Source organism: Montipora capricornis, chromosome 2, assembly GCF_036669925.1.
Source record: "Montipora capricornis isolate CH-2021 chromosome 2, ASM3666992v2, whole genome shotgun sequence".
In the NCBI taxonomy this organism is placed as follows: Eukaryota; Metazoa; Cnidaria; class Anthozoa; order Scleractinia; family Acroporidae; genus Montipora; species Montipora capricornis.
Window position 1 is genome coordinate 29,143,873 of NC_090884.1, and position 22,500 is coordinate 29,166,372.

Below are 22,500 nucleotides of genomic sequence, written 5' to 3' on the forward strand. Positions count from 1 at the left end.
CGATAACTGGTTGCAGGAAAAGAACTTTTTCACTGATGTCTTAGAGAAGGTGGAGAAGAAAACTGGAGTAAAGAGAATCTATATTTTTCTCGGTAATGACGTAGGTTATGTGGTCTATAAACGGCGTTTTTTTCACTGGGTTAAAGCCTTTTTTTTGCCTCGTTAGGTTTGTTAGGGATTTTCGCTCTCTATCTTATTTTTGGCTATGGAGCTGATCTTATAGTTACAGCGCTTGGTTTTGCCTATCCTGCTTACCAATCGTAAGTAGCTTTTTAATTAAACCGCGTAGTTCACTGTATAATTTTGTTTGGCTTCACATTTCAGTCGTGTATTGAATTTGTTAACACCATCTGCCTCGCTGCCGCAAGCTTCCAAAAACTTCGTCCCTGTTTAATTCCTCTCTAGTTTTCTTCATTGTTTAAAAAACGAGTTATCCTAACACTAAAACATGTTTTTCATGCTGTGATTATTTTTTCAGTGTGAAAGCCGTGGAAAGCGAGTCCAAAGAAGACGATACACAATGGCTAATTTATTGGGTGGTGTTTGGAGTCTTCAACATTGTAGAGTTTTTCTCCGATATTCTGCTTTCTTGGTTTCCCCTGTATTTCCTTGTGAAGGTACTATTCTGCAATCGCTCCAAATCTGCATTTAAGGAGCAATGTACGTGTTAGTAGGTTAGATAGCTTATCAGCATGCACTCGTTTACCGAACTTTGGCGCATTTTTCGAACTTGTTCTTTCCGGTAAATTTCGAATAGAAATGGACTTCGGAACCGAACGAAACTTCTGGATGAACAAAATTATACGCCAGGCCAGAGGAGCAAAAATATTTGCAGCTTGCTCTTTGCAAAATTTACGTTTTTGTGAGAAACACACATTCTCGTAGTTAATTGCAGAACTAATTAACCATGTTCTTTGCAGTTGATATTCCTCGCTTGGTGTATGGCCCCTGTGTCTTGGAACGGAGCGAATACTCTTTATCACAAAGTTATCAAGCCATTCGTGTTGAAGCACCGGAAAAATATTGACGAAGCATTGGATAAAGTTGGCGAAAAAATGGATCAAGTAGCCAAAGAAGGTAGGTCTAACAGTCATTGGCAAAAAAAAACACCATAAGTATGTTTAAATTCGGCTTTTCCACGATGTCGAAAAACTTCACTCAAAGGTTCTCCCTGTTTTCGTATTTTTATTTCATCGATGTTAAGTATATACATTTCTGCTGAACAAAAGCCGTGGGGTTGCAACAGAAATATCTGAAATATGTTTTCCAGTAGAGATGTTAGTAGCGTATTTTGGGGTGTTCCAAGTTTGAATTATTTAACATCGTCTTAGAGCAGGTGTTAAAAAAACAAATTAACTTGCGTTTGCACACATTGAGGTTGTACACTGTCAGGATGGAATGTTCAAATTACGTCGTTAATTTGCATTTTTAGCTATAAAACGAGCTTATATGTTCGACCATTTTTTTCCAGTGGGGAAGTAAACATAAATTTAAAGTGTGCTAATGACGGCGTAAAGTCGATATCGTGATGACTGCCTAATTTTTCTGTGTCAACTCTTTGTGTAGTTTTTATTGTCTTGGGGGCATTAATTTAAAAGTTGTCTGCCGTCAAATAATCACACGAATAAGGTTTTTAAAGCAGTCAACTCTTATTGCACCCTGTGAGCAGAGTCTCCAGCGAACGAACGACAGTACGAGGCATGCGTGGCGGTTGCAAAAAACCCTCTTGTTTCCGGCCAGATTAATTAAATTAACTGTATTACTGGCGACTAAATTAAAAATTCAGGCAAATTGATTTGCAATCAATTGACAAGGTATTTACCAAAAAACACTCACCCTTTATACACAATGAGACTCATCAATTGCAATTCCGATCATGTGATCTCTGAGGTCCTTCATGGTCTTGGAACTGTTTAGAAAGAGTTTCTGCGCTAATAAATCCTCCCCATCGACTTTGTCAATCTTAGCAGCCTTAACTCCAAGCTTCTCACAGAAAGAAATTTGGTCACTCATCAATGCTTGAAGTGGAGCTATCACCATCAAATGAGGATTCCAAGGGTGCTGGCTCAGATGTTTCAGTATTGGGGGTGTTAAATGAATTATGAGGGATTTTCAGTGTCCTGTCAAATGTGTCCCACAAAATGGTGATTATGGTTTCATAATCTCTAATCAAAAGTTATGCGAGATAACTCTTACAGTTCCTCTTCAAGACTTCATTGATAAACAATTCCTAAAGTTCCAAGCCCATGTTACCCGTCTTCAAAACAACAAGCTCCAAAAGCAGCTCCAATTTATGATTCCTGAAGTTAAATACATGCAGAATCTTTGGAATAAATGTGGCAAATTACTAGGAGGTTATGACGGTATTCAGACTAGAAGACTCATATGCAGTCAAGAGCAAAATTCAGACAAGCTGTTGATTCTCGGTATGGAACCCGCAGAACAAAGCAAGCCAAGTGAGACACTTCTCCTGGCTAACTATCATTGTTTCATTCATTGTCTTGACCTTTCACAAAACTTCTGAGGGCTTGTCTTTGTTCAGCTGTTGGATGGATCTGGCTCCTTTCAGTCAAAAACGCAATCGCTTTAAAGATTTTGGTTGAATCCGGACATTCCACCAAGTTTGGTGTGAAGTAAGCTGCGGGCTCGAGTTTGGTCATCAGATAGCCCTCTTAGGGAGACTCTGCTGGCAGGGTACCTACTCTTATTGTTTAAAAAAAAAACCATACATTTTAAACAAAAACAGGCAAATTTTATTGCAATCGTCAATATTTTACAAATGTTGCGAGGAGACCCCAAAGAAACCACATAGTTTACTGCTTATGTTGATTAAGCCTTGCAGAACATGTTGTTGCATAGGTGAACTAAATTAAAATAATCAGTATGCTAAATGTGGCTCACCTCACTTCAGTGGCCTCAGAGTTTCTTCCTCCAATGCTGTCTTGAACCACTGAAGTTGTGTGAGAATGCCATGTACTTTTATTGGATGCTTGATTGACCAAGCTCAGCTCGATTCTCATGATGGCTGCACACAGTGAGGAATTTGCCACACAAGGCCAAAAATACCCAATATGTTTGATTTTATTCTCATGACCTCACAAAGCGAATTTTTCACCAAAATTTCTCTGTACATATGAGGAAATGGCTCACTGGCTTGCATTTGCTCAGCTCTTTCCTCACCAGGTGCGGTAGGGTAAGCTTTTTCTTAAAGCTGTTCATTCAGGGTATCAAAATAAATTTAAAGTGCCCTTGACCTAATTTTTCGTGACTAAAAATGATTCTGCTAGAATTTGTTTTTCAATTTAAACAAAATGCTATTTTTGTGGTACAACCTTGTGTTGATCCAGAGGTGTGGATGGGTCAAATTGCAGGTTTCTGATGTGGATCCAGGAATATAACTCTTTTTCTCTGTCAGAAGTAATTGTTCCATTTGTACCTGAATAGAGCAGAGATTAATGCAAAAGGAATGCTAAATTTGTGGAAAATTTCAAATGTTTTGCATAGTTTGTGGCCAATCCTGTTATAGTACTGTGCGAAAGTAATGCAAGTGAAATGCGTGAATTTCGTTCTTTGTCTTTGCGAATTTTCATCGAAAAATCAAGGGAAAATTCGATGTGTTTCGAGCGATAATTCACTTTAACAATAGGGGAAATTTCGTTGGGTTTTCAACACCTCACCGAAAATTCGCGATCAATAACGTTCTTTTGCCATTAAGTACGCGAAATTTCGCTAAGCACAGGGTGTAATTCATCCAATCGATCGTCATGTAATTTACATGAAATATATTTTGATAACTGTTGTATGAACTGCGTGCCGAAGCTTGCTGTATTTAGTTGCATGTATCGCTCACTGATTAGAAGGTCATTATAACACTACAAACACAAGGTTTCTTTCATCTTGTGCATGTAAAATTCGCTAATTTTGCACGCGTGAATTCAGCTTTAGAGCAACTTGCATGCTACATGTACACACGATCGAGCTCTGAGTTCGCTTTGGGAACAAAGACAGAACACTCAAGCAAAACACTTTGCCCGCAAATACTTGAAATTTCGTTTTGAACAGAGCCAGAATTCAACAACATGTCGAGCGAAGTTCATATCACATGTAATGGTTTCAATGGAGCGGTCATGTAAACACCAAATATTTTCTGATAACTAATTGTGACTGCGTGACAGAGCTTGCTGTATTTACTTATCATTGATTTGAAGGATAAAGATCACAGCTAACACAACGTTTCTTAAATCTTATAGGGATCTAAATTTTTGAGAACGTAAGCAACTTACCTTACAAGTTGTAATTATTCCATATGCCACGAGGGTGACCTTAGTTTGTTCCAGGAACAAAGCCAAAACAGTCCAGCTTTTTGCAGTTACATGTAAATCCCTTGCGCAAGTAGTCACCGATAAATCCTTCAACACTGATTGTCGAATTGGTTAACAAAAGCTCTTGTGAAATGCTCTTTTTTTTGAAGCATTCCGTGATCTTGAAGCATTGATCAGAACAGGAAGATCCTCGCACTTCACAAAGCCAAATCCTTATCTAATTCCAATCGCTGATCCAGTTCATGGAGCAAAACTCGGCAGCTATAATGCTGCCTCTACAGAAAGAATATTCACGTAGTCACTCGAACTTTCCTAATGAAGTCCCAAGGCATAAACAGAGTGACTGTTTACTTACAAATTCATAAAGAATTTTCGGGAAGAATGAACTATCGCTCAAAAATTCGCAGCACATTTTTGGGAAGAGCGAACTATCGCTCCAAAATTCGCAGCACATTCGAGAAATTGCGGCGAAAAATCAGCGAAATATCGTTCCAAATGAAATTTCCTCGAAAAGCCAGGAATTTCTTCGGAAATCACTTGCATTACTTTTGCACAGTACTGTAAGTGTATCCATGTTGCTGTGTGCGAGTGAGTGAAATAGTGATAGTTTTCTTCAAAAAGGTTTCATTCTGTTAATAAGCAAACTAGCATCTTTCTATCTTAGCACAATTTTGGTTGAACTCTTTTTCTTTATTAGAACTGTTTCCAAGGGAATCACTTTTTTAGCTGGATAATAGACTATAATATTAGCATTCCTTCACATTGCAATTAAAATGACAAATGTGTTGACATATTTCATAGTCTTCTTTTCCAGCAATTGTTGTGGAAGAATTCACATGTTCCAACTGGCCTTATTAACTTCTTCTTGTGGTACAAGGATGCTGTTGCTGATTCAGTGTCATTTGTTTGCTTTTGCAGCCAAGGATGCTGCAACTGAAGCTGCCATAAGAGCAGCGACAGAGTCAGACAAGAAAGAAACCTAAGTGCCTTGACAATTCAGAATTAAACCAGGCAGGAAGGAGAATAGGTCACGCAATAACATGGATTGTGTTTATGATCTCCAATGATTTCTGTTGGATAACAAAAACATCAGAAACATTGGAAAAAGCGTATTCGCTTAGCAGATGTGTAGAAAACTAAAACCAGAATGTTGGTACAAAGGTTTTCCTTTTCTTTCTTGTTATATGCCTTTCCCTAATATGGCTTTTGCTCTGTCTCTAAGGGTGCGTTTGATTGACCCTATTCCGGAATGAGAATACGTAGAGTGATGATTTAAAACTGGCCTTTTGAAGCAACAAGAATAATAGATATGTTTAAAATAGCCTTTTAGCGAGTGTTTAACAATTTTAACGTGAATCTCCGTAAAAGCAAAGGATTTCTAACTTGTATTCCATGTATTCCTATTCCGGAGTACGGTTTATGAAAAAAGATTCAAGGTTATAGTGGGTTCATGTTCTCCCTGTTCAAAAAATGATGGTACTATAATAGCAAGATGTTCGTTTAAGCTCTGTCTGGTAAATCCAAGAACCTTCTTGTTGGCCCACGATAAGCCAATGTGATTGCAATAAAAATAATTTTATGCTCTTGGAAATTTAGAAAAATAATAAAATAATTTGGTGCCCTGGAGGGTACTAACTTGGCAGCAAACTTGTTTGCTTGGATTTTGTGAAAATTTTTTCTTCAAATAAACAAAACATTGGATGTAAGATCCCTCGTGTAAAGGCATATTGAGAGAAACAAATTTTTAGAAAGTAGTAAGTTTTGTGTATCACTGTTATTATTTTTAGTATTTTCATTTATTATGATCACCTTTCAAGCAAAGTGTTTGGTTAGTTGGTTGATAATCATTGGAATGGGGAAATCCATCTGGGAGCATTTTCAACTTTTCCCCTGAAACTAGAAAATTTGTTTGATGCAATTGGGAAATTATCTTTTACGGCCTTCCTATCTTGTGTTAGTCTCATCAAAATTAAACGCTGTCGTGCTCTTAATTAATCCCTCTGTGAAGGGATGCTTCACATTCCTCGTAATTTTTGAGATTGTAACACTGTGAACTCCTCAGCATGTGGTTTATGGGAGTAGGTGTGTAAGGTGAATCTGTGTCTAAAATGTCTTTCTTTCATAATTATGAAAGTGATCTTTCCTTCATTTTTTCTTGATATTGTATTCATCAAACTCATTGCCTATCGATGAGCTTGGGGAAGGTGCCTTGGTTTAGGTGCATGGAGCCGTTCCTTCATTTTTTTCTTGATAATTATTGTATTCATTAAAATAAATGGTATTTCTTTTAGTTGGGCAAATTAATTTCAGTTTACTTGTCTATAAAGAGCACTGGATTACACTGTGATATTAAACTAATAAATCATTGTACATTTCCACAGTACTGATATTTTTGTTTGAGTTACAGTAGCAAATAAATAACTGTAATTTGTAAGGAGATTGAAGTGCTTCCTGGTTGCTGTTTGCAAAATAAATTTTGATTTCCTTATACGCTCTATGTCAATTTTTCCCCCTTTAGTGCCAAATTAACTCCAATATTTCAGTTCACCTTGGAGGTTTCCAAAACCACCAGTTATAACTACAATGTACACTCTCCAAAGTAGTGCCAATGTTCTGGAACTCTTTTTACTATAATGTTGAAGTGCTGCTCAAGACACAAATCTCTTAAATCACAATACTAATATTGACTTTTTGAATTACTTTTATTGTTGGCTTTGCAACTAGATATTGTTGTTCCTACATGTATATACATGTAGCAACCAATACAATTATTATTATAGTTGTCAAGACATTATTTTTTTAGTAAGTCCCATCAACTTATTCCAAATTGGCCTGCATTTTAATATTAATTTTGTTTGTTTGCTTGCTTGCAAATTAGACATTGTTGCCTTGTTATCAAAATTAATGTAAAATTCAAAAGAATATTAATTATTTTTAACCTTGAATGAAGCAACAATTAGGGTGCCTAAGTTTGCAAGCAAACAAAAGAATACTAAAAATTCGGCCATTTTGGAATAAGGTGTACCAAGTTTCCCCTTGCTCTCTCCACCCATTTCTGTGGTTGCAATATGTAACTTAAGGACATTAATTTTTTTTTAAAGCCTAAGATTGAAATTCATTTTGTCAACGACAACAGTGGGTTATGCTACTCGAACCAGCAACCAACTTCAAACTTTATTGAAAGTTCAAACCCATGCCAGGTATAGACGACCCTCATTCTTAATTGGCATTGTCGGCTGTACTGTATATACATGTATTTCCCAGATGCACCCTTGGAATCGGTCAAGTTAGCGTGACCACCTGCAGAGCAGAGGGGCCCTTCCTATCCTTTGGGTCATGACACCTTCCTTTTCTTACTTATCTGTTAATACTTCTGTAATGTGCCTTCATACCTGTCAAGTGTATAGTTAGAAAAGCTGGGGGAAAACAAGACTGCCAGTGTTTAAATTAAAGTCCAGGGGCTTTGAGATAGATTGTACAACTGTTGTCCAATTTATTTTGAAGCCGGTCTTTGAAGAGCCCACACAATTAGGCCTCAAATCAATTACCGGGGTAGCCACTTGTAGGCTTCCTGGTTTTGAGCCCTGTGGTGTGATCATGTTAGTTTGTCTCACACAAAAACGAAAATCACAGTTGTGGACAATGCAGAATATGTTTAATGGCACTTTATATGTTAGCACCAAAGTGCAGCCAAGGCTGCTGCCTAAGAAAATTTTAAAGGGGCCCTCAGAGCTAAACGCTGAGAACTTAGGAGCCCAACATATGAAGTGAAAGGTGTTGCTGTGAAAAATTAAGGTGCCCAGAGCTCTTCTTTGGGAGCCCCAGGCTACCGGGCTCCTGTTAGGCAACAGCCTTGAGTGCAGCTCTATTTACTTTCATAAAATAGTCTACGACCTTGTGTCACATAGTAGTTCAGAGACTGAACATTTTCCACATGTTTAAATCCCTTTAGAGTTATGAAAACAAAGTTATGCATAATAGTTAATTTTGGGAAAGCAACCTACTTACCCTGCACACTACAATAAATATGAGAGTCCAAACTATACAGGTATTAACTTACAGCAAGTGATATTTTTAATTATGTACTGTTTTCCTAAATTTAAACAGTATTGTTTTTCACTCCAAAAACACTAAACTACAGTGTAGTACGAATAAGTATCAATAGCTGCGCCCTATTTACAGTGTAACACCTAATTTATGGCAATAAAACTGCATTCAAAACCTCTTGATTGGTTTCTATTACAGGGCATTTAAATAATATTGAGTGAAAGGTCTCAATGTTATGCTAATTAATACAGTGCTCAAAATTAGCCGTCGTCTGGCCATCCCAGACGACCAGAAAGTTTACGGGACAACTAGTTTTTGGTAAAAACCGCTTTGGGATCAAAAAGCTGAGAAAAAATTTGGAGGTAGTAATTTTGGGAACAAGGGAACAGAAACAAATTCTTATAAAAGGGAACAACCAAACAAGGAGGCCTTCACAAGTCTGATCAAGATGAAACAGGTGCCGAGAATTTTGGATTTGGGCATTTAGGTCAATTTTTTTGAGGTTGGGTTTAATGCTCTAGAGAGTTTGTATAACTTCTCCAAACTTCCAATATGTAAATGTAAATGCTTTGGTTATAGTGGAAGTGCACTTAGCTATCAAGCTAGTTTACAGGCACCCCACTTTTAACAATGTGAAAGAAACAATTCAAAGTTAACAGAAACAGTCATTATTAAGAACCCCAACTGGCAGGAGGCAACCAGTTGGCTATTTACAAAGCGTGGTAGAGTCGAATCCGGGACAACCGGAAACAAATCCTAACTATGTGCACCATAACGTGACCTATAATAGTCAAGCACACTAAAGTGAGAACCAATGGTACAATTCCACACGTGAATATACATGTAGTCCTGATAACAACAAAGATTCTTCCAAAAAGGCAAAGGAGATCTTCTACTACTTCTACAGACAGATATACATGTAAACAAGTGGTTCTAATAGCACAAATTAATTTCTGAATGGGTCCAAATAACTTGAAGCTGTTTGATAATTATTATAGATTTAGCCTAGCCTAAAAGTGGAGTTCCTGGGTTTAATATTTATTTTTATAAGTTAACCTGGCTTGAGCCTGTGATCCGATCGAAACCCAGTACGTGGTCAGCAGTCAACTTCAAAAAAACAAAACAAAACAAAAAAACCCACAGCTGACCTCAATGAGCTCTAAACTTGAGGCCATGATATGCTTGCGTGATACTGGTCACATCGGCATACATGGAGGGGACTGTTACAGTACCATTACCAAAACCAATTTTCTCGCACAGATGGGTTACCATATTTCTTTACCAATGGTACTCCACAGAGCTCCACTAAAATTAAGTACAGGTAACTGGACATGGCCTGGCTAGTTTAAGTACTGCTCCATAGGCTTTATAATGCATGTCGTTGATGTATAAACGGCCATCCCAAATCCCTAGTACAATTACAGAAATTTCTCCCAGTCTACTTAATTACAAATAACATTGCTTTCTTTGGCAAGTGCATAATGAAGTGAGTGTTTCTTATCGGCCAGCAAGTGAGGCACCAAAGTCTCTGTTTGGAAAACATAAGGGAACCAACAGAGTCCATAGGTAAAGTACAAATCCCAGCCAACATGACACCATTTTTACCCAGAGAGAACCCACGGTCCGCTGAAATTCTTTAAGCGTGGAACCTTGAGGACTATAAACAGGAAAGAATTCAACAAAATATATTCACTAATAGAATGAATTTTGCAGTGATTACTAAAGGAAAACTGGGGGAGGGGTTTAAAAGTTTCTGTAATTATTTTAAAAGAATTAGCTTTTTGGTTGTTGGTTCAAGTCTTCTTTTTTATTACAGCAGCCATAAGCCACCCAAATCGGGCCATTGCAATGCATAAATTTTTGATCCGGAAAAAATTAACTATAAACTCCTGAATGCAATCATAATACGAGACATGCACAAAGTATCAATGGCATGACCTTTTGAAAAAAACTTTAATAAAATTGGAATTATACTGATCTCTCATTTCAACATTTATGTATTTTAAGTGGACATGCTGTCTCATACTTTCATTAGCTAGTTCAACTTGGCTACAGGTGAAAGGACCACTGCCTCATGAGCAGACAACGTCCATTCCATTGTTGATTGAACTTGGATTTCATTTTGAACTATATAATTATTAAATGACTATCAAAATAGCAAGTTACATGTACATTGGAATAACGTAGTACTACATAAATTTAAATGCAAAACAATTTTATGTGTTTAAGTTGTTAGCATCATGAATACATGTACTTAAAAGTATTCCTGGGAATGACAACAAGGCTTTTTGGTCAAACTTATAATTATTTAGACGTTCTGCCTTATTTTCCATGTCTAAAATTTTAATGTAATACACCAATAACAGAATGATTTTGATAGTTTTCCAGAAAGCTTGGTAGGATGTTTTATTTAGTTTTACCAGAAGCTCATGCATGACCTTGAAGTGATTTTTTTGAGTTTTAAAAAATTAATTTCCTTTATTTGGATGTAACATAGCTCGCGCATTTTCCAGAGCATGCAGCTTCAATCTTATTTTTGTCCATATTTGGGCATAAAATTGGTATCCTAAAATCCCCAGCTTTGTTGCAAGGAAAAGAGTTGCAAGTTACACGCTTCAAGGTCATGTGCATCTGGTTTTTATACATGATGTAACAGTTGTAAAAGGGAGGTCAGCTTCCCTCACTGTCCCCATTAACCATTTGATGTCCAAACCAGCCTAAACCGGCTAGACTTAGTATTTTACTCTGTCTAACGTCAGACGATTTTACTCGTCAATGGGGAACCCCTGGGAGTCAATGGGTTAATCACTCACTCACTCACTGAAAAACTACCGGTATGTCCCCATTAATTTAACCCTCTGATGTCCAAACCGGCCTAAACCGGCCAGACTTAGTATTCTACTCTGTCTAACGCCAAACGATTTTACTCGTCAATGGGAAACCCCTGGGAGTCAATGGGTTAATCACTCACTCACTGAAAAACTACCGGTATGTCCCCATTAATTTAATTTACTCACTCACTGAAAAACTATGTCCCCATTAATTTAACCCTCTGACGTCCAAACCAGCCTAAACCAGCCAGACTTAGTATTTTACTCTGTCTAACGCCAGACGAAACGCCAGATGATTTACCCGTCAATGGGGAACCCCTGAGAGTCAATGGGTTAATCACTCACTCACTGAAAAACTAACGGTATGTTTAGTTTAGTTTAGTTTAGTTTAATTTATTCGCCACAATTCATGGAGTGGCAGGGGAGAGGAACAGAACTTTCGTCCCAATTGACACCTAACCCCTATATCCATAGATCAGACCACAACACCGGGAGTTCCATGCCCTATGTCCCCATTAATTTAATCACTCACTCACTGAAAAACTATGTCCCCATTAATTTAACCCTTTGACGTCCTAACTGGCCAGTATCAAGTTACTGTGTCTGATGCCAGACGATTTTACTCGTCAATAGGGAACCTCTGGGAGTCAATGGGTTAACATCCCATGTTATACAACATTTGTCAGACAGGAAAATCAAGAGCTCTAATGCAGAATACCAGGATCATACACATGACTGATACATGTAGATGTGGATTTAAACCACAAATGTAGACTTAAATGGGACATTTTTCAGTGAGTGAGCGATTAACCCATTGGCTCCCAGGGGTTCCCCATTGACGAGTAGAGTCGTGTGGCATTAGACAGAGTAAAATACTAAGTCAGGCCGGTTTAGGCCGGTTTGGATGCCAAAGGGTTAAAGTAACTATTGAGTAACATTGATTCTTGGATGCAAACAAAAAGGTTTCAGTTACATCATGTAAGTAATTAACTTAAAGCACTTCCGTGCTTTCATCTACTGTACTATGCATAGACCCCCCCTGACCCCATCTCCCTTCCCTTATTTGTGACCCTATTTGGGAAAACCGGGCTTAACGAAAATAGCGTTGTAATGCATTTTCAATGCATTTTAAATGCGTTGATAATGCATTATAACGCGTTGATAATGGTTCTCAACGCATTTGTAAAAACGTTGACAATGTTCAACAAGTATTTAAGAATCGATGAAAAACGCGTTGCCAACGCTTTGGCAACTTTTTCCAACGTTTGATACAAATTCTGCACAAAACGTTGAAAACAAAGCTAAATACATTGTCAAAACAACCAATAGCGGTTTATTTACCAGCAACAAATTCAATTGAACATCATAATTCTGCATCTGAGAAAATTTGATTTTGTTTGATTAATAAAGAGCAATTTGTCGCAACTTACATTAAAAATTTTGCGAAGCAACAGCCAATATACCCACCAGAAGTATAAACGTTGAAAAAGAAAATGTTGGCGTGATTTGTTTGGCGCTTCGCCCCCGAGCTTGCCACTAATTAGTTCAATATTTTTTCTGTCATAAATTTTAAGTAAACTTTTCGATTTCATTGGCTTCGAAAAGAAAGAGTAAGCTTCAAAAAGTCTTTGAAATGCATCAAGCTGTTCACGATTAAATGCAACCGACGGTATAGCAATTTTAATCCCAAGTCACGCACACCACGCATTTGACAAAGATCTTTTTTTATCAATGTAGCCTTGCCTCGCTATTGGCAAACGATTGCGTTTCAGGAAATTTCACTCCTATTTAGTATTATAAGTATTTCTGATGACGCCTTCACTTGCTACTCAAGGGAATGGTTATTAATGGTCATTTATTTTCCCTGGTGATTTTATACAAACATTACGAAGCAGATCGACACTGAGGCAGACAAAGGCGCGCTACATGTTAGCTCATGTTATGGCTCGATCGTTTTGCGCCTTTTATCTTTATGGTGTTTTATTGCAATGGTTAACTTAACCGCAAAAGGGTTTAATCTGCACTGGGGTAAAAGCAATTTTAGGAGGCCCGCAGAACAAAATTTTTTCTGTATCAGCAGTTCAAATTCGTGATCGCTCGTGCGCAACGTTGACATTCCTTTGTTTAATCCATGTGCCATACAAATCATGTTTGTGATGTTGCGGTATTTTGTTGCAGTTGCCAACTGAAATTCTCTGGATCAATTTATTGGCCCGATTTTTCGTATTGGTTACACATAAAGTGTTCTTTATTTTAAGTCAAATCTATTTTGCATATGTATAACGAGATTCGCGGAACGGAAAGGAGCAGTGGTATTTGAAGCCAAAATATTATCTGTGGATAATAGTATCTGTCCTTCATTCCGGAAACAAGAGAACTTGCCGACACATCTTTGCCTGTAGAATGTCACACTTCTACTTGTGGGAATCGTCAAGAAACTACAGGCCCGGGTTGCTCGAAGCATGGTTAGCGCTATTAAACCATCGTTAAATATCATGGAAACCTATAGGTTTTGACACCCGTAAGATACTTTAAACTTGCAGCTATTTGTATGGTGTTAGGCAACAAGTTTTAATTTAACTCATGTCAGGACACTGCATGCATGCAAATCCGAACAACCACAGTGTTGATTTTTACATGTTTCGTGCGCTAGTCCTTACCCGAGTTAGCAACGTTCCTGTATTCATCCATTTTCGTTGATAACCTACGTACTGTACGGAACGCGAGTTTTGTCCGATGTCCTTCTACAATTTAGGGATGTATATTTAATTTAAAGGCTCTCTCAAACCAGTCGCCGATGGCAAAAGTATTAATTTTGACAAGGATTGGAGCCATTTATTTCTATTATAAAAATCCTACACTGCACAGTAAATGTATATACACGTACACAATATCTCTTGTCAAAACGATAAACAATAAAGCGTAATACCAAAAATAATATTAAAGTTTTTCACAAAGGAACGGTTGATTTGAATTCAGTTAAATTTGAGTCTCGATCGATTGTTCAAATCGAATGTCATTTGAAACACACGCATGTATCAGACAGTCTTTTTACCGCCGTAATTTCGTTCAACACCGTAAGAACTGAAGCCAAAAAGGTAAGTAAGAGCAGCCATAGGATAGTTGAGTTTTACACTTAGGCGCGTTCTCTGCAAAATTACAGGAAAACTCCATGTATTTGTTGTTTCTGCTCAAATTCAAGCCGATACGTACGTGCTAGAGTTGCGTAACAATTCGTTGTAAAGCTTTCGTAGTAACTAATAGTGGCGGTTTCATTAAACGCGTTGTCAATGATCGACAACGCACTGACAATGTTTTGAAAGGATTTTGAAATGGATTTGGAACGCATTTCGGTTCCGTTGAAAAACATTGGCAACGTTTTAAAACGCAATGGAAATGCTCTTCAACGCATTTTCAACGCGTTGAAAATGCATTACAACGAAAAAACGCTTCAACGCTATTTCCGTTAAGCCTGCTTTTCCCAAATAGGGTCACATTTTGTCCCCTTTCTGGCCAGTATAGCTTTAGGACACTTTCCACTTGACAGAACTGACCAGCCAGACCGGGCATTTGGAAGGACTACAACCTGTAACTCTATAACACTTTCAAATTAACACACTTCGAGAATGATAATAATTATGTTCCTTCAAATTGTTGCATTTTCCTTGCAAACTGAAGGCCAGTTCTGACAAAAGGAAAGAGCCCCTAGTTTGACTAAAATGACAATTCCTGGGAATTTTGATGTTACCCTTGCTTTTTTTTATCACACCCACACATAGATGTAGGACATACCTGTACCAATTTGTCAGCATCATCATGATATACAGTGACGCCAGGAAGAAAATGAAATGAAAGAAGGAGTAACTGTATGCCACTCCATCTTCCTCATCGCTTATCACCTGCTGACCTTTTTCCTCATCATCATCTGTCAATTTAAGGGGAAAAAACCTTACAAAGATCTACCGGTATATTGTTAAGAAGTTAAATAATATTACATGTATAATTATTATTGTTTATGTGAAAAAAGGTTCTGTTCTACATGTACTGTAGTAGTTTTCACAACTTACATTTTAGGTAAAGACTTTGAACGGCAAAGGGGATCTATAGCTCGACAAGATATATTACCTCAATACCAATACAGTTTTAAATTTAATAGAGACTATGGTAGCATGACATTCAGCAACATTGGCTATAAATAACTGCCAAAATTGAACAGTCTACCATACTGTAAATAAGATTATTTTGCTGTAGTTGTTAACATTGAAGAACTCAATTGCAACTCATGAGTGAGTATCTTTCCAACAAGATCTTTTAACAAGGTCAGCCTGATTAGTCCAATTATGGCAAAGGCTTTCCATTACGTTCTTGCAAAACTCTACAGCTGGAGCTCGGTGTCAAGCCTGATGTTGCTGAAGAGCACTGACCATTGGCAGAGGATAGCTAGGGGTGGGTATGACTTGAACTGGAGTGGGCTGTTACTTGTACGTGTAGTTTGTTCTCCAGAGGTTCTTCTGTGGGTACGCTCACTGGTTTTCTTTTCATTAAAAGTCAGCATTAATTTGATTGGATTTCATCTGCTAGCCTAGCTTATGCCGATTTTTTGTAATCTTGATCCCCAATTTTAATAAGCACTGTACAATTCATGTATGTATGCTTGTGGACTTACAATTTATAAAGCAATCATTGTAATTAATGAAGTTGCACAGTGTTCATTCTTATTACAACAGTTTGCTAATAGTCTGATAATTATTATCATTCCATTGAATGCCATTGAATTCCCTATATAATAAATAAATTATCATTATTATAGTATCCTGCCTTGGCACAAAATTGTGTGCTTAATTAAAACAACAATATCAAACACCATGATCATAAAAATTGCAGAAAGATACCTTTTGCAGACATGCCTGTCCCTCCAGCTGGTGACAATTTGTCAGCACTTCCCACAGTCCGTATACTGAAATTTAATATGGAAAGTCAGTGCTTCATCTTCAAAAAAAAATTGTGCAACATACAGAATTGATGGTATGCAAAAAAACTCAGCACTGTCATTGATTAACAAAAATAAAACAATTTAAAGAAGCCCTTGGTTTTCTGGAAACTTCAGCGCAAATGGGCTGGTGGCTGAGTCAAGAATGCAAACGAAGAGATGCGCAAAGTCTCAGGTCATGCAGGTTTTAAAAACACCATTGATGGTTAAATAATTTTTTTCAAGTGCCAGTCTTTTTTTTTTTCACTGAGTACTTAACCAGTTTAGACAACCCTTTCCAAGAAACAATAATAATTAAGTATGACTGTGGAAGGACCATTGCCGTGTCAAACCACATACTCAGGATGGGTGACTGGATAAAATTTATGATCAAACCATGGATTTAATGTTAATCAAACATACAGCTGACCCTCAGATACTAACTATTTTGCTCAGTATTAAAAGCACCACACTTCATGGAGTCAAGATCATTTTTGTGCTTGTAACTTGGGTGGGGTCAACACTCAGGGTCTTTATGTTGTTACTAGACTACATGTAAGTATAATGATTCAGGGGAAAGTGCTGCCTTACATGTATGTTTGCAATCACTTTCTTCATTCACAAAATTTTTAATGGTTAGACTTTCAAGTCTTCTGATAATTATATGATTGCAGACTTAATGTAATCTACAAAATGAAGGCCCCCTCTCACAAACATTATAATTTGATAATAATTATTGTAATTATTATTCTGTGGCTGACATTAACCAGCCCACTGAGTCATTTTTGGCATTGAAAAAATAGGGCTCCAGCGCATGCCTTTGCTGAATGATTTAGTATAACATATTACAGTGCCATTCGCCTTTATACTGCGTGGCCACCGAACAAACTTTCGCAATTGACAACTACATGTAAATATGTCAACTCATCAACCCCTGCAACGGTGTCCAAGTTACAGTAAAACCGTACGAACTTTGCAAGTAGGCGTGACTGTCAATGTAATTCGCACACCCTGAGTGGCAGATAATTTGTAAAAAACTTCTACCATTTTGAGTTTCCACAATCTTCCAATCTCTCTCTTCAAGTCCTGGTATTTTTCCACTTTTTCCCTTTCTTTTTCCCCTACTCTTACATCATCATCATCATCATCATTATTATTAGTATCATAATTATTATTATTATTATCAATAAAGATTTGGTAATGCAATGACAGGCAAAAAGCAACGATAAAAACTGACATTTCGTTGTCTTCATGACGCCATTGTCAAGGAGAAATAAAAATTACAAAGTTTGCGGCAAGGTGTAACAAGAAATTAGCATAGAGTGTTTGAAGATAATTATATAAAATAATTAATACTTTCGCTCAAATTGCAAAGCGATTCAATTTTATTTCTCCTTGACAACGGCGTCATGAACACACCGAAACATCGGTTTTTATCGTTAATTTTTGCCTGTCTTTTATTATTATTATTATTATTATTATTATTATTATTATTATTATTATTATCATCATCATCATTATCATTATTATTATAGGCCTTATTTGAACTAAACAAGAGTTTTTAGGCCTAAGGTTAGCTTTAATGAATGCTTACATGTTGTAGGTTTGGTTAGAACTGTATCCAATTTGGTAAAACAATTATTAAGACCTGTGGCCTGAGACCTGTGTTTAATTTTGTACCTACCTGAACATCACGGATGTTTCACTTGAAAACAAAGAATTATGATAATTACTGTTTTTGTTTTTGTTTTTGAATGTCATGTTATATTGCTCCTTAGAAAGGAAAAAATTAAAATTGTTAAAACCAACCTTGAATAAATAACAAGAATAAACATTATTACAAGTCCAACAACCAAAGCAAGGGTCTCTGAATTTTCAATTGTCCCAAAAGATGAACCACAAGTTGCTGAAAAAAAAAGAAGATTAATGTACATGATGCCAATTTTTCATGCTGACCAGATGGCTTGGTAGAGAGTGCGCTGAACTTTGGTATGGGAGGTTGTGGGTTCAAACCTCTGCCAATCCAGCACCTAGGATCAATCTTTAAATATCTGAGGAGAAAGTGCTTCCTTTCAAGTCTTCCAGGATAAGAACCATAAGCCATAGGCTCTGCCTCACAACAATAAGATTATTTAATATTTGTTTGTAACTAATTCTATGTTATCAAAGAAGCCACTGTGACTGCTCAAGATGACTAAGGGACATTGTTATTTTTAGACTATAATGGTAAATTTTCATACAGGTTTTTTTCATTGACTCTATTGAATAAACAGCCTTGAAAGTGATTTCCAGGATTGTGTGTGCATACTGACTTTCGAAATAATTATTGTACAGTATTTGAAATAAATGTTAATGTATCCCATTAGAGCCATCTGAATTTTCAGGTGTCTGTATTAAAGAGACAGTTTCTAAGATAAGTGTGATTTCATGCTGATTTTTGTGGAAGGTTTTTAGACTCTTACTAATAATTCGGTTGACTACATGCAATTACATAATTAGGTATTATGTCTTTGGTGCTGTTTTTCACCTTCATTCAGTGGTTTATTTGCCAATGCTGACAAGGTGAGGTAGCTTGCATACAGGGAGATGATAGATGACTGCAGAAGACCTGACCTGGGTTGCACTATTTAAGGAGAAACAAAAAAATTAAGCATCTCAAGTGACACACACACACACTGCATGTACAGTACTGTGCAAAAAGAATGAATGCAAACGAATTTCGACGAAATTCGGTTATTGTTCTCTTGAAATTTCGCTGAAATTTCATCGGGGTATAAAGAAGTGTGATTTCTCAACCGAAATTTCTTTGAAACTTCGCTGAGCCGCACGAAAGTTCAAACGTACAGGATGAAAATTTGCTAATCTAACAATGAAATTTGGGTTGGCATTCGTACATTGTACACTCACTTTGCAAAATCTTGCAAGTTTAATCACTCACTGAAAAACTATGTCCCCATTAATGCACTAAGAGTATGGGGTGAAATATCATGCAGAGGCTGTACCATATACAGATGCAAAATATTTCCTTGTATGTCATTATATTACTTCCACGTAACCCAGTTGAATTCTTTTCCACAGCATGGAATATGGAGTTCCATAACTTTAAATTAACACAATAAACCCAGTCGGCCTTTCACTCCCTATAGTGACACTTGTAGATTTTACTGTGTGCATAAATGCCAGACAATTTTAAATGTACTTGTCAATGGGGGTTCCCTTGGGGGTGAATGGGTTTATAAACGGAAGAAAAGTCTGCATTTTTTAAGAAATACAAAGCATATGATAGGCTGTGCCACGAGATTTAGCCAAAACTGGCACCAAAATCAAGTGAAACATAAATTTAAAGTAACAGTACTACTTCAAAAAAAAAAAAACCAGCAAATACAAAAGGAGGCAGGGATGGGCAAAATCAAACATTAAAAATAATGGATTGTGATCATTACATGGGTTTCAGCCTAACAATTTTTCAAAGTTGATCTCTTTTTTTAGGTAACTTTTTAAATTATGTATGCTACAGACATTTTTTTCACCACGAAGCTTTGGTTTAATTGTGTTGTTTAATTAAAAGTAATGTCTGAGTTAACGTTAAGTTGTATAGCGAGAAGGGGTGAGTAAATGGTAAAACAACACAAAATGCCATGACACACCCCCTTTTAATTTGGTCCTTTTTGTCTGGAAAGTTCTGGCTTCAGTTAATAACACAATTTCATGTTCAATATACAATTATGAGAAAAAACCATACAGCTGCATTGAAATGTGGGAATGACCAAGGTACTGTAGATCTGAGACAGTTTGACTGGCGCAGTGGAGCACTCACCTCCCACCAATGTGGCCCAGGTTCGATTCTCGGACCTGATGCCAAGTTGAGTTTGTGTTGGTTCTCTATAATAATATTACTGTGCTCTGAGGGTTTTTCAATGGGTTCTCCAGGTTTCCTCCTTTGGCAAAAACCAGCATACAGCTGATTCCAGCAGGCTTAAGCTGTGCTCCAAGGTCATACATGGACAGTAGAGTAGCAGGCAGAGGCACATTTATTATGCTTTCAGTTTGACCTTGTTGAGCTGTGTTGTTGCCGTGCTTGTGATCAGATTATTATTATCATTATTATTATTATTATTATTATTATTATAATTTTATTTCTATTTTTTTTTTCAATTGCCCAAAAATAAAAAAAAAGGATCACCTTCTTGAATTCTCGGAAGAATTGAAATGATTGAAATGATGAAACACATGATAAAATTGAAGCTGATGACGAACTTGTTCACATGGCAACCACTTGACTGAAAAACAGAAACAGAAAAATTATAATAATCAAAACATGTTTCGTCCTTAATTAAGACAAAACAGAAACAAGCTACCGGTATATTTTTTTCACTATCTAGACAGTATGCAAGAATTTTTCCACCATTAAATCTTTCATCCTAACAATATTGTCAAAAATTTGAAATTTGACAACAACCCCTATATCCGGCAGGTCAACTTATTTCTTTAACAAACTTTCTATAATAGCTTAAGCTAGCCAGCCCGTTTTATAACCCAGCTGATTTCAATTTTACCTGTCTGGAAATAACTTAAGTGTCAAAGTACAGTACAAGACAAGCATAATATGGTGCATTTTGCATTCAACTCTGATATACACTGTACTTTATAATAGGGGGCTTAACATTTTTTCTTGTGATTTTGCAAATATCCTTTACATGATTATGTATAAACTAAAATTGGATGGTTTTATAGTGAGCACATCAGGTCTCAGAATACATATCTTTTTATGAATTTATTATTAAGGAAGAAATTATTTGTAAAAGTTAATTGTTTATTTTTACTGACCTCAGTGAAAAAGACATAGGACAAGATAAACCCAGTCAGTGCTAAAGCATAAAACACAAACATAAAGAAAGACAGACCTGAAAAAAAAAAAAAGGTATCTTAAGTTAATTCATACTGAAATAAATGTATATACTTGAAGTGCAGGTTATAGACAAAACTGAGTGAAGTGATGGTCCTCACAACAATTATTCTTAATATATAGCTGGACAATTTAAAGGGGCAGTGTCACGCTATTTTTAATAGTCAAACTTCAAAACAGTAAAAGAAGTCTTTGCATCCATGAAGACCAAAAAATAATGCTCTATAGTTTTGTTGCCGATATCCATTAAATTGCTCTGAAGCTTTAAGCCTTTCTTGTTTGCAGCCAAAGATGGAGAGAAATTGTAAATGGATTGAAACTTGAAATAACTGCATGGCTAATTAATTAAGTTTGGAGACGGTGTCTTGAGAAAGTTGCCAAAAATTAATATGAATAGCTCTTTGTGCCATAGATATAATTATTTTATAATCTTGTCAGTGGATTGTCAGGAGTGATGTATATGTACGTGTGAGCTATTAATGTACTAATATTTAGATTTTGACCAAAAAACAGTGAATTTAGCATGACAGTGCCCGGCCTTTAAGAAATTGCCTCAATTTGTAGACGCCTGAAAAATTCTCTATAAATAATATTTATAAAGAGACATATAACAATCTTGCTGTCTCTTAAATCGCATGCATCTGGACAACTAACTGCGAGGATCACTTAATTCTCTCAATTTCCTTAATTCATAAGACATGTGGAACCTTGAACACTTCATTCTAAATTTCTTTTATACTATTAAATAATAATTACTAGTTTAATAATGGTGCTGACTTTACATAAAATTTTCAAAATTTTGGTAATTGCATGAAGCTTGATTAATGAAGTGTCTGCATGGAAGTCAAAATGACTTAATTGCATTTTCCTTTCACTCAGCGATGAAGTTGAAATTACAATGTAATTGCATTTAGCTTTTGTCATATTAAACTTTAAAGGTCTAAATGGGCTCTCCTTTTTTATAATACTAAAAAACAATTATGCAGAGACCTGGACCATGAGTATATACCCCTGAATACAGCTTTTATGTTTGAATTTGATTTTGATTTCAGTACTTGTATTTGCATTGTTTACATGTATTCCCTCCTGGCAATTATAGCAATAAATTTTACTACAGACTGAATAACAAAAACACTGAATTGCACACTCATGATTATTTTTATAAGAATTTTTTACAATCGTATTATACAATAATTATTATTTGTGAGCAACTTAACAGAGTACATTCTGAGGTCATTTGCTTAAATTCTTTCAAATCATCTCAAGTTAGAGTAATTTTACAACCCTCAAACAATAGCTCAAAAATAACAATGATATTTATACACTCATGTGGGTCTAAACAACTCCGCAAAGGCCGCAAAGTAGGTTTTGGTACTGATTACAGAAGTGTGAGGGGAGGGGGGAGGGGGGTTTAATAGGAGTAAA

General features: G+C 36.4%; 2 protein-coding genes across 3 annotated transcripts in view; one reads left to right on the forward strand and one right to left on the reverse strand.

The window, feature by feature from the left end:
- Positions 1 to 6,810, forward strand: part of LOC138039264 (receptor expression-enhancing protein 5-like) — a 7,819-nt gene extending 1,009 nt beyond the window's left edge. The window contains exons 1-5 of one of the 2 annotated variants that reach the window (XM_068885474.1): positions 1 to 92; positions 167 to 260; positions 479 to 617; positions 921 to 1,077; positions 5,241 to 6,810. The exon at positions 1 to 92 is cut by the window's left edge and continues 95 nt beyond it. In XM_068885474.1, the coding sequence (XP_068741575.1) occupies positions 1 to 92; positions 167 to 260; positions 479 to 617; positions 921 to 1,077; positions 5,241 to 5,305 (547 nt within the window). In that variant the 3' untranslated portion in view covers positions 5,306 to 6,810. The remainder of the gene's footprint in view (positions 93 to 166; positions 261 to 478; positions 618 to 920; positions 1,078 to 5,240) is intronic. The other variant, XM_068885473.1, reaches the window with a different exon arrangement.
- A 1,150-nt stretch (positions 6,811 to 7,960) lies between these two features.
- LOC138039263 (probable serine incorporator) overlaps positions 7,961 to 22,500 on the reverse strand; it is a 22,237-nt gene continuing 7,697 nt past the window's right edge. The window contains exons 7-13 of the mRNA XM_068885472.1: positions 20,997 to 21,073; positions 20,353 to 20,449; positions 18,697 to 18,792; positions 17,979 to 18,075; positions 16,093 to 16,157; positions 14,993 to 15,125; positions 7,961 to 10,026 (exon numbers count right to left, since the gene is read on the reverse strand). Coding sequence (XP_068741573.1) covers positions 9,867 to 10,026; positions 14,993 to 15,125; positions 16,093 to 16,157; positions 17,979 to 18,075; positions 18,697 to 18,792; positions 20,353 to 20,449; positions 20,997 to 21,073 — 725 coding nt within the window. The 3' untranslated portion in view covers positions 7,961 to 9,866. The remainder of the gene's footprint in view (positions 10,027 to 14,992; positions 15,126 to 16,092; positions 16,158 to 17,978; positions 18,076 to 18,696; positions 18,793 to 20,352; positions 20,450 to 20,996; positions 21,074 to 22,500) is intronic.